Here is a 12,319-nt window from a genome sequence, read left to right on the forward strand (position 1 = left end):
TTTTTTAAAGTTGAGTTTGGATAAAATCGAGAGGTGTTATGAATTTTTAAGTGGAACACAAGAAATCGGTGAGGAAAAAAATTGACTCTAGTGAATCAAACCAAAAAAATGTATATTTTTTTATTTACTATAAAAATTTGTATTTAAGGGCTTTAAATGTGCTTTCAAAAAATAGGAAATGTCAATTTCAAAAACCAATTTTTTTACCTTCTTTATCGGAAGCATCTTTTCAGATTTTTAATCTTCTATATATTTAATTCCTTTTCATTGAACTCTCTAGTTCGCTTGTTTATATATTTTTTTCTGTATTTTCCATTTTTTATCTATATTTCATATTTTTGTATTTTGTTTTTTATTTGATTTTATTTTTTGTATATTTTTTCTTTTCTCTCTTTTTTTCTATTCTTCTCTAAACTGCATATATATTTGTAAACCAATGACCTCTGGCAGGCGGATCGGACGATCTATGTCCGTAATGCTTTTGTTCTTTAATATAACGAAAAGTTTTAATTTTGTTTTAATAAAGCAATTATTATTATTATTTCATTCAACCCTGCATATTATTTTTATGTCCTACGTGACAAAAGGAATTGACTGATGAATAAAATAACCTTAAAATATATGCACAAATTTTTTTCCTCAGCTCCTAAGGCCCATTGGCAAGAATACTCAGAGCTATCTCCAAAAAAAGTTTCATTAAAATCAGTGATCCAGTGTCGCTAGTCTCCCATTGTAAGTAATGCGAAATAAGTCAAAAAAATTATAAATGCCTTACCTTGTTGCTATTTGAGTTTTTTTGAATTTGTTAATAAACTGAACCATTGCTTTCCCAATTCCAGAGCTTCCGTCTTGTTGATTAGCAAGCGATAATCCTTGACTAACATTGTGCTCTATTATCGAGATGAGATCTTCATCTGAGATTGGCGGTTCACACCATATTTCAGTGAGCCTGTTTCTAAGTGCAGGCGATAGTTCTTTTTTACCGAAATCCCCTCCAGGGTTCATTGTGCCGACGAAACGAAACCGACTGTCGGCCGTGATCTCCACCTCATCCCCTGACCCTTTCTCACTCACAAGTAGTTTCCTCTCCGGTTCGAGAAGAGAGTTGAGCCTTTCAAGAACGCTATCGTCAGCAAGGGAGATCTCATCAGCAAGGAATAAATTACCACTCTTCATCGATAGAATGAGAGGACCGTCGACCCATTCAAATATTTTACCTTTACTCTCAACCTAGAAAAAAATTGAAACAATTGATTTTATAGCCGCATTAATCAATTAATATACTTTACCTTGTCTCTGACGGGTCTCAGCCCACCGAGAAAATCAGAGCTTTCTGAGTTTTGGTGACAATTCAGTGAAAAAAGCTGTTGGTTGTTAATAGCCGCAAGCAACTGACATACACTTGTTTTTCCGCAGCCTGTTCCTCCAACGAGCAGAATCGGTTCACAAAATTGTAGTGCTTTGCCTAATAAGCATAAATTTCATCAGAAAACAATAAATATAGTACATAATACAAATATTTACCAACTAAAACGGCAAGCTTTCTTATATTGTAAGTCCAAACTATGTGCTTGAAGCCATCAGGAAGTTCAGAATTTAATATTTGTTCTAAAACTGGCTTAGTTACTGGTGAAGTGTCTTTATTTACTGAAAATTAATTTAAAAAAGTGTTATTAAAACAGTTAATGCTATCAAAACTGAAAACTTACAAGTAAATAATTTTTCCAGATGAACAGTTCTTTTGATGTGTTTTTCAATTACTTGTCTTATAATCTCGCTTTCGTCTTTTTTTCTTACTCTTCCAGCAAGTACTAAAAACCCTGTAATAAACACATTTTTAAAACATATACTGAACTGTTATTTTAAAATAAGGAACATTACAAACCTTCATCTGCAATGTGTTGATCCCAGTCATAATATTTATGTTTTTCAACATCACTTGCCAACCTATATCTTTCACCCCAACGGAAAAGTTCCCTAAGAGTGATGAAGCCATGTTTTCCAGCAAAAGCTGCAGACCCTTTTCTTCTGATCTGGAGGTGGAATATTAACAAATAAAACGTGCAAAATGTTAGGGTTAAATTTAAAATACCTGTAGATCCGACATGACAGCTACAAGCTTCTTTGCGTAAGATTCAGGCATGTCGCACCTGTGTTGCAAAATACTGACAAGTTCGGGGGCAGGGATTTCATCAAAATGCAGCTCAACGAATCTATTGCGAAATGCCCTAGACAGCATCTTAAAACATTGAAATTAAAATTATGTTTTATTTATTAAATGCTTAAATAGTAAAGGCAAAAAAACTCACTTTTCTACCTCCATACAGCCCAGGGGGATTTTGAGTAGCAAACAGTCTGAAATTTGGATGAGCTTTGACCGTTTTTTGAGTCTCTGCTATGAAAAGCTCCCGATTGTCATCAAGGACTCGATTTAAAGCTTCTAGAACCTCACTAGGAGCTAGATTCAACTCGTCGAGGATAATCCAATGGCCATTTCTCATAGCCTCGACCAGAACACCTTTATGAAAAACAGATTGAACACATTTGCAACATGAGAATTGATTAATATTATACCTTCTCTAAAAACAAGATTTCCTGAAACAGCGTCTGCACAGTACGAGCCGACATATTCCTGCAAGTCTGTATGCTGGTGGTTGTTTATTCTAAAACACTTGTGGCCCGACGATTCTGCGAGGTATGTGATCAGGGAGGTCTTCCCGACTGACGTTTCTCCTTGGATAAGTATTGGGTGATTTGAAAGCGAAACACACCGTGCAATGTCACATAAATTTTTTCTCACACTGGGTGTCAGCAAATACTGAAATTTAATTAGTGATAAATGCGCTAAAATGATAAAAGGATAATTTATACAGTAATAATTTATACGGTGGGTTTTTAAAAATAATTGCTTTTGTGATGATTTGTCAGGGCTGATGAAGAAGGGTCATTGAGACCTAAACGTCCATAATAATACAAAATTTAACAGCAACCCACCAACTAAATAAATTATGTAAACATTGCAATATGTATAACAAATTTATAATATTGATTTACCTTCTTGGAGATTTTTGATTTGAACGGGCCCTTTATCACCCAATAGCCTTCAAAACGAATATGGCTGTTGGGCGGAGCAGGCTCTTGAATCGGTTGTGTCAGTATGCTTTTCATGTCGTTTTTATCCAATACACTCCTGAAATGAAAATTTTAACATTTGTATTTTTTTAACTTCAATTTAAAGCCTGAGGTTTAACTAAACTTACTCAGCTATCATATTCTTAACAGAGTTGTGAGACTGAGCATTTAATTGTGTTAAAAAGCTCAAACATAACGCTTCATAAAGGGATCTTTTCATACTTCCACATTTGTTTTCAGATGCAATAGTCAAACCTCGACACAACGTCCTTAAACTATTTAAACAAAATCAATAAGTACAAATTATTCTTTAAAATAAGGAAAAACAGACCTGTAAAGCGGTTTTTGGCCATTAGAGTCTGAAAGAACCTCTACTGCTTTTTTCTTCACATCGATATAAAACTGGACGACAGAAGTGATTATCGGCTTGGGCAAATTTGGCAAATAGCATTGCACAAGTAGTGCTAAATCACTCCTCTCAGTATGCTCATTCACAAAAAGTTCAGTAAATCTATAAATATGACACGGAGAATATTCTGACAATAATTTAAAAACAAACACCAACAAACCTATTTCTGATACCCAAAGGTAAGTCTTTCTTTCCAAAGTCTGTAGCGGGGTTCATAGCTGCTAGAAGGCGGAAACCAGGATTTCGTTTGACCTCGACAACATCGCCTCTCTCCAACAGTGACACAGAGCCAGAACTTCCTTCCAGCAAACCGGATAAACACTGAAGAGTCTCGGCAGATGCAAGATTAATCTCATCCAATAAAACCCAATGCCCTGGAATATTTAGCAAAAGTATTAAATGAACTGATAAAATAATAAGTATTTTGGGTTTCTAACACAGACGTCTCAAAATTTTGTGCTGAATGTGTAATTTTGTATGGTTTTTAAATTCGAATGTTGGTAAATATGGTATATTTGGGTTTTTTACTTCAAAACTATTTACATTAAGTTACAATTAAATTTTCCACTCACTACAAAAAATGAAAGAGAGAACCACATTTTTTTTAATTTGCTTATTAATTAGTTTTACAGGGGGGGTACAAAAACACTTACATCCAAATAAATAACCAAATAAAAACCAAGAGTGAGTAGGCTAAAGTAAAATAGTTTTAAGTAATAACACGGCTTACCTTGTTTAAGTGCTTTTACAAGAGAGCCTTCAATGAATGAAAATGCCATGAGGCTTTTGTTCTTCTCAAGTTGACTCTTGAGTCTGAAAATCTTATCACCGAGGACTTTCCATTTGGCCAGTGTGTCCTCGTCTTTCTTTTGCCCTTCGAGCAAACGCCTAACTGCAGCTGTTTGGCTATGCGACATCAGTTTAAGCAGTGTAAGCCACATCCGTTTTGAAATGCAGACCTAAAAAATTAAAAATATTAATACATTTTTTTAAAGGATGAACATTAAAATACATACAGAAATGTTTTCTAGAAATTTTATATTTTCTTTCACGTTAAAAAACGACCTGAATAAACTCTCAAATTCTTCCCTTAAAGGTGTAACTATATGTTTTATATCTACAGGTTTGTACCTACAATGAAAAAAGCATTAAAAACAATTAAACGACGGCAATTTATTTAAAATAATTACCCTCCAAGTAAATCAGAGCTATCACTTTGTTGGTTCATGTTTATAACAACGAGTTTGTTCCCTGTCTTTTGGGCCAAGAGCTGTAAAGTTGATGTTTTACCTGTGCCCGTTTCACCGACCAAAAGTACAGGTTCGTTGAGGGACAAGCAGACCCCGATTCTTTCGATTAAGCACGAAGATTCTCTCGTATAGGCAAATTTAATTTGTTGCTCATACTTGTGCTTTGAGAGAGTGGCTTGATCTACATCCTTCAGCCGTTGAAGGACGGCTCTCCCGGCAAGGCATGCACTACTAGAAAGTGTGATGTTCGGCTTGTAAAGATTACAGAAATATTCAGCCTTGGTTTTGACTATTCCGAGGCAAGCGGCAACATTACAAGCCAGGTCCAATCTAACAGCTAAACATAAAACAAATTATAACATCCATCGATTACAATAATCTAAATGCAAAATACCTGAATCGTTAAAACTGCAACAGAAGAGGTCAATGGCATCTTGTAATACTTTCAGTGCAGACTCTTGTGAAGCGACGTCAAAATCATTTTCAGCCCTTGCACACCACTTCATTAAATCCCTGTAAAAATATGCATGTGAGTTGATGTCACAATAAAAAAAAATATAATTTAAATTACCTGACAGAAATCAATCTTCTACCAATTTGTCTACTCAAAATTTCATTTGTAATCGATTCCTGACCTCCAGTAGTAAACATCGTGTATACTTTGACCATTCTACTTGCTACTGTCTTTAAAACTGGAAACTATAAGAAAAAATTTTAAATTATTGTTTAAAAGAAATTTTAATCAATTGTAACAACCTTTGTTTGGATAACATGAACAAGTTCATCGAAAGTAAGCGACTCGATGTTGACTTGAAGCCAATATTTCTCAAGAAGTTCCATCGCTGCTGTCTGCTTCTTATGGTGTGTATGAAGTCCGGGAAACAGTCTAAATAAAATACGAATCATTACCGGGTTTATTTTCAAGCCAGAGTTAAGAATACCTATGAGTCATGAAAAGTTGAAAACCAGGTGCGACTCTGACATTATCCCTGAATCCAGGGATGTTGACAACGTTGTTTTCAAGAAGACCAGCCAAAAGAGCGGCAATATCGCTTGACGCACTTTCTATATCTTCAATCAGAAGCCAATGTCCGCCCAAAATAGCCTTAAACGTAAAATTAAAAAACTTAAAACGAGATTCTAAAGATTTTTAGAAAAATTTACCTTTGTCAGCACTCCCGATTCCCAAATGAATTCACCTGGCAGATCAGTGGATTTGTAAGTTCCAAGTAGAAGTTTCGAGTCAGTTTCTTCTCCAAGTTGAACTTTTAATAATTCAACATTTTTTGTTCTTCCTAAAGAAAAAAGTTCATAACTACACGTTTTTTTAAAATCCTGTACATTAATACACAATTTGTTTTATGCTATAAAAACCCATCCACAACAGATAGCCAATATTGGCACTTAATTTGTTATCAAAGTAAGGACGAGGTCTCAGGGTCATCATCATTTGAGGCGATGGAGGTTTCTTGGGATGGGAGGTAATGGCTTGAGCAGTATAATTAGGATTGTTGAAAGATTAGAAGAACAGGACTTGATCAATTCTTTAATGAAGAGGATGTTAAGGTAGTAAGGTTAGAGACGTAATAATTCTTCTGAGGTCTTTTGATCAGAATGGTTGAATTAGTTGGCTTAGAAGTACACCACAGCTCCGCTCATGTCCAAATAGGTCAAAGTAATGTTTTGCATAATGTTAATTTGTAGCTGTCCAAGTTGTCTGTTTAATACTTGTCGCTTGAATCTCTTGAAGTGTTTAACCTGTGGAGATGTTGGTAGCTGACATACTGAAGATGGCAAAGTTGTAGCTTGCTGGCAAGCGCTAGATGCTCTTGGATTTTGACGTAGGATTGGAGTTAAAATTGTGATATCGTAGGTTGTAAGGATAGTGTTGGGATGTACCAGCAGGTCAGCAATATAAATAGGATGGGACCAAGAATGCCCCCTTGTAGGTCACCATCAGTGTGAGAACTCATTGTGCCTTCAAAGGAGCAATCTAGTAGATTGTTTTAAGATTGCTTTAATTTTAAGATTAAGTAATAAGAAGTGGGTAGGAACTGCTGTAGGTTGAAGAGAACTCCTGGGTACCATACCTGGCAAAAGCTTGGTATTGTCGAAGTGCATGGGGTCCTCTACAGCAGAGGAAGTAGTGTCAACAACCCTGAAGAATTTCTGAATCGTGAAATGACAAGGACGGAAAAGGAATCGATGAAATTGGTTTTAAGTAAACCTAGAATGGGTATTAGGCATTTGAACCGGACATTACTGGGGAAAGGCTGATAGGTCTGTAAGAGGATATTTGGTTGGAAAATTTGTGGGCTTTAAGTTTGAAGGTGATTATGGATTATTTTCATAGTAGAGTCATAGTTCAGTCAGACAAAAATGTCTCTGTGGATATATGACTACTTTAGATGGTTTGAAAGATTTGAAAGGATAGGATATAGAAAATAATACCAAGGTTTTGTGTTGGTAGTACTTGTAGATGTCTTATCTTTTTTTTTCCAATGAACAATGGACCCATGTTTTTTACCGGGCTGACAGTGTTGTATAGGCTATAATGAAAGTGTGCATATGCACTGGATATTGGTCTGGCGACTATTTACTGACAGGTGTGCATTCAGCCCCCTCAGTGCAACAGACATTGATGCGGCATAAGAAAGATGTGCAGTCAACTGCCCCAGTGTATTGATGCTTATAGATGCAACTGGACATATCGCCTTATTTTAGGCGCATTTTCTGCAAATGCTTGTTGTCCCTGTTTCTTTAAATTATCATGTTTATACCACGTGTTTTAAATTATATATCTTTGTCAATAAAGTTTTAATTTTTTTTTTTCTGTACATATAATCGTACAATTTTATTTTAAAATCTTCTAACTTATCAAAGAGAGAATGAAATACACTATATTCTTCCCTTTCCAATAATATAGAATGTACCCACAATGATCTTTTATGTTTTTCTGTTTCTTTGTGTGTTTATTTTATAAACAGTAAGCCAATGTGTTTTTGTTTTTTTCTTCCCCTCCTTCTCCTTCTCCTTGGCTACCAGTTCAAAACTGAGACAGGGAGAAATAGTTCTCGAAGCTATGACATATCCCATAAATTACTTATACGGTGCAATGATGCCTGTTTATTATTAGGTTTGTAATCCGATGGGGGAAAAATAAAAAATAAATTAATTAAAAAAAAAAACAACGGACATCTGCAAGCGCTCTAAAGGTTTGTTCAAAATGGGTACAAAAAAAACGTACCTGTAATTTTAGCAAGGTGTTCGATCAAAGCTGATTTTCCACTGCCAACTGGTCCAAAAAGGCAGACGGCCTTTGATGCTGATATGCCCAATGCAATGTTTTTCAAATTGACACATGTTGACGGAACAGGAACTAAACAACCTGTTGTATCCTACATAAAAAAACTTCGAGTGTAATATTTCTTATAAAAAATAATAAATCAAAATAAAATGTTGATATTAAGGTAAATAAATGTGGTATTTTGCCTTATATTCTTTAACCAGAACTTCAAATATAAACTTTTTATTTGTAAACTAAAAATAGTCTGTAAAATAACAAATTAATAAAAATACATTTGAATTTAAAGCAAAAAATTAAAAATGAGAGCCAATCATATGCATATATGTGCCTTATTTATAAATTGCCCAGTTTCAAAGAAAATTGAACATTTACATTCATAAATTACATTTTTTTAAATATATTATACTATTAAATACCTGATTACTGGAGTTACAAACTGGTAAAGATATTCCACCAACATTGACATTATTCTTCGTAGTAGCATTTACTTCTATATCCATGTTTTCTATACATTTTGAATCTAAATACAAAACACATCCAATTAAACGAGAATCATGTTACAAAAGTTAAGTTATAAAATTTATCATGTAAATAAAAGTTACCTGTTTCGATACAGTCATCGAATAAAAAGTCATAATCCGAAAACTTTTTAGAATACATCAGACTATACATTTTATCCTCTTCTTCGGTTAAGTATATAGAAATTATTTCATCCATTCCTAACAACTTTGAAGCACACTGACATGCAACCCTTAAAACAATGCCTAATGTTAATTAAAATCAATTATGATTGATTTTAAATAATATACCATATTATCTGGTGGTCGGAGTGATTCAGGTAGGTTGCCAAAAATTCCGACCAGTTCCATTTGTCTTTGAAATGTACAAAAGAGGAACGGAGAAGCTCCCAGCAACACTCGACCATCTCTAACTCGGTGACTATCACTTTGGGCAATGGGAGTTTTTGTTTCTTTGGAATTTTCGGCTGCATTTCCAGATATGACCAAGGAGGCTTGTCCGAATCGAAATGGATCAAGCAGCTCCTTTATTTTAAAAAAAAGTAATATAAATTAATTAATTAGCGATGTAGATTATCAACTAGCAAATTCAATGCTCTCAGTTAGCAGGTTTATATATATATATCTTGACCACAAACCCGATAACTGAAATAATTAATTAATACAAAAAATAACAAATTTAAATCATGGGTTATACTCACTGGACCAGATCTTTCTGGGTGTAGAAGAGTTTTGCCAGAAGGATGTACTTAATCCTAAAGTCCTTTTCATTGTCAATCGCATGCAAAACAATGTCGATCTTGAGTTGTGGCACACAGTTCAATATTGAAATTGTGTGTTCAAATTGTTTTATATGTTGAGATAGCACTTGGATTACATTAAAAAAATGATCACTAGACCAATCCTGTAAGAGAAAAATATAAATATGCATCTTACAAAATTTTTGAAAAATTTAAGTTCTTAAATCCTTCCTTTTCCTACTTGTGATATTAACTTAAAATGGTAAAACACCAAAATATAATTTGACTAAAACATAGATGCAAAAAAGAGCATATAAAATTATGTACTAGGCTCAGAAAAAAATTTAAGAACACATTCGGTCGCAAGCATTTATTAATAATTATATTATTTATTTGAAAGTGTGTAAAAGGGGTATAATAAAAATTTAAAACTAGTCTTCAAAATTATTTGAAATAATGTATATTTTTAAATTTTCTCGGAATTTATTATTTTCCTCTTGAAATGTTTAGTTCGCTAAAACCCTTTTTTTAATTTTCAATAATTTTATTTTTTTATCTGATTAAATATGGAGCAAAATATATAAATTAAGGAAAATCCTCCAAATAATTATAAATATGTAAAATAAAGTACTGTTTATTTGCTTTTAGATCGCATGAAATATGCTATTAAAATAAAAGTTTCAAAAATGGTATGAGGCTCAGAAAAAAATATGTGAACACATATAAATCCAGCCCCTAGTAAATTGTATTGTGTATTTGAAAAATGTAAAAAAGTGCTACTACCGAAATTTAAAATTTTAATCTTCAACATTATTTGAAATAACATACATTTTTATATTTTCTCAAAATTTATTGAAAATGCAGGCAAGGTGGATATGGCCGGGATGTCCCGACCTCCTTGGTGGCAGCAACAATGGGCCAGGTCGAGAGAGATCACCCGATTGGTGAGATATCAACAGCAATGTCAATGGGTGGTTCTCGGAGGATCAGACGCCTAGAAGGGTCATCCTCACCCGATTAAGAATAGACCATGTGAGGTTGGCAAAAGGACACATACTTTGCCAATTGTTCGATGTCTCCCATCTAATTTAAGGCTGCAATTCCTTGGCTCCATACAGAGAGCAAGCAGGAATGCCAACCAATTTAAAAATTGTGCTTGAGCATGGCATCGAGTATTTGCATCCCCTCCTGTATTGAAGGAAACCAGGTTGTTCTATTGTATATAGTAATAATAGTTGTGTACTATAATAGTTGTATTGTGTTAGTTATGTATACCATGCTTGTGTCGAGAGTGAATTTATTTATTAGTGTGAATGTATCATGAGGGTCAATGGCGGAATATCAAGTACCCATTCAACACTCAATTTTGTCAGTTGTAAAATATGAGTAAAATTTATGTTGAGAATGAATGTTTTTATTAGCACGATTGTGTGATGTGAAAGGATCGATGGCAGAATACCAAGTACCCCCTCAATTAGATTAGTTTTGTAATATGTGTAAAGGGTGATTAGGAATATCGAGTACTGCACCACCTCCGAAACTCTTCTTGTTTTTTGCTTATTTTTTTAAATTTTCAATAACTTGCCCATTTTATTAAATAAGGTAATTATATGTAAATTTCCAAATATTTACAAATGTGTAAAATAAAAACGGTTTATTTGCTTCTAAATAGCATGAAACAAAACAAAAGTTTCACAATCAGTGAATGACGCTCAGAAAATAATATGTGAATACTGAAATCTGGTCCTGTCATTACAGTTTAATGATAAAACACTGATGGACAAAATAAACGCATAACCCTTAAATTTTAAATTATTCAGGTTTATTCATATTTTGCTTAGTTTTGTTCTCTGAAACCCTTCTTGTGTTTTTTGGTCTCTTTTTAAATATTCAATAACTTTATTGTATAGTTTATTAGAAATGGACCAAAATATGTAAATTAAGGTAATTATATGGTAGTTACGGTTCCATTATGTAAAGAACAAAAAAAAATCAAAATCAATTAAGTTTTTTTCTTTTTTAAATTTTGTCCCCTTTAATACAAAGTATTTCCACCTCTAGCACGAATCACATCCGTTAAACACATTTGCATTCCTTATTAAATATTTCTGGTAAAATCCCGAGGTATTCTTTTGCATTCATCAAGAAAAGCTGTTTGGGGTGTTAAGACTTGGGTTTCGCTGTCGTACTTGTTGCTTAAATTCGTCTCAAATGTGTTCAATTGAGTTTAAATCTAGACTTCGAGCTGGCCACACGAAACACTAAATTCAAACCTTATTCAGGTAGTCATCCAAAATTTGTGCTTTATGGGGGCTGGCAAGAATCTCTCACAAATAGGGAGAGGACAAATAGTACTACTTGTTTGTACCTCTGTGAACATAGAGATTTTCCTTGCACAACAACCAATTTGGTGTGAGCGTCTGAGGAAATGACACCCCACAACATCTATGGCCTACCACGGAATACCACTTGAGGAATCAAACAGCACGGGGAGTACCTTTCTCCTGAGGTCTCCACAGAAATACACCCATCTGAACATTTAAGGCCAACTCACCTCATCTGTACAGAGAACTCGTCCCCAATCTTCCAATGTCCAATTCACACGTTCCCGTGCGATTGAAGCCTGGCCATTTTCTGAGTAAGAAGAGGTCCAAGAGCCAGGTGTCAGGCCCTGAGGTTATTTTCATTGAGCCTTCTTCTTACTCAGTCGAAACATTTCACCCCGGTCTTATCTCATTAAAGCTGCGGTTTCGCATACAGATGAATCTATCATCTCTCTTCTAGTGTGAAGCACTGGTTCTTTGAAGCGCCTTCGACCCTTCCTATTGTACAGTGATTTACACTCTGTCTCCTTACGACTTTACACTGGCTGTATCCTTCCTCTAATGTTATGGCCCTAACGCAGTCATATTCACTCAAATGCCTGACCTGAGCCATTGAAAAAGGTTTAAGAATAACAATAA

General features: G+C 34.3%; 1 protein-coding gene across 1 annotated transcript in view; it reads right to left on the reverse strand.

The window, feature by feature from the left end:
- Nucleotides 1-12,319, reverse strand: part of LOC106668987 (midasin) — a 241,911-nt gene that overhangs the window by 228,377 nt on the left and 1,215 nt on the right. The window contains exons 2-26 of the mRNA XM_014398213.2: nt 9,318-9,520; nt 8,908-9,141; nt 8,701-8,849; nt 8,515-8,618; nt 8,039-8,189; nt 5,956-6,086; nt 5,733-5,896; nt 5,548-5,677; nt 5,363-5,490; nt 5,186-5,304; nt 4,732-5,128; nt 4,558-4,672; nt 4,272-4,500; nt 3,702-3,915; nt 3,464-3,643; nt 3,261-3,407; nt 3,055-3,190; nt 2,575-2,818; nt 2,310-2,518; nt 2,093-2,239; nt 1,886-2,033; nt 1,710-1,820; nt 1,525-1,647; nt 1,290-1,465; nt 776-1,230 (exon numbers count right to left, since the gene is read on the reverse strand). Of these exons, the coding sequence (XP_014253699.1) occupies nt 776-1,230; nt 1,290-1,465; nt 1,525-1,647; nt 1,710-1,820; nt 1,886-2,033; nt 2,093-2,239; nt 2,310-2,518; nt 2,575-2,818; nt 3,055-3,190; nt 3,261-3,407; nt 3,464-3,643; nt 3,702-3,915; nt 4,272-4,500; nt 4,558-4,672; nt 4,732-5,128; nt 5,186-5,304; nt 5,363-5,490; nt 5,548-5,677; nt 5,733-5,896; nt 5,956-6,086; nt 8,039-8,189; nt 8,515-8,618; nt 8,701-8,849; nt 8,908-9,141; nt 9,318-9,520 (4,544 nt within the window). The remainder of the gene's footprint in view (nt 1-775; nt 1,231-1,289; nt 1,466-1,524; nt 1,648-1,709; nt 1,821-1,885; nt 2,034-2,092; nt 2,240-2,309; nt 2,519-2,574; nt 2,819-3,054; nt 3,191-3,260; nt 3,408-3,463; nt 3,644-3,701; nt 3,916-4,271; nt 4,501-4,557; nt 4,673-4,731; nt 5,129-5,185; nt 5,305-5,362; nt 5,491-5,547; nt 5,678-5,732; nt 5,897-5,955; nt 6,087-8,038; nt 8,190-8,514; nt 8,619-8,700; nt 8,850-8,907; nt 9,142-9,317; nt 9,521-12,319) is intronic.

This window comes from Cimex lectularius, unplaced genomic scaffold (assembly GCF_000648675.2).
Source record: "Cimex lectularius strain Harlan isolate CLEC.00 unplaced genomic scaffold, Clec_2.1 scaffold257, whole genome shotgun sequence".
In the NCBI taxonomy this organism is placed as follows: domain Eukaryota; kingdom Metazoa; phylum Arthropoda; class Insecta; order Hemiptera; family Cimicidae; genus Cimex; species Cimex lectularius.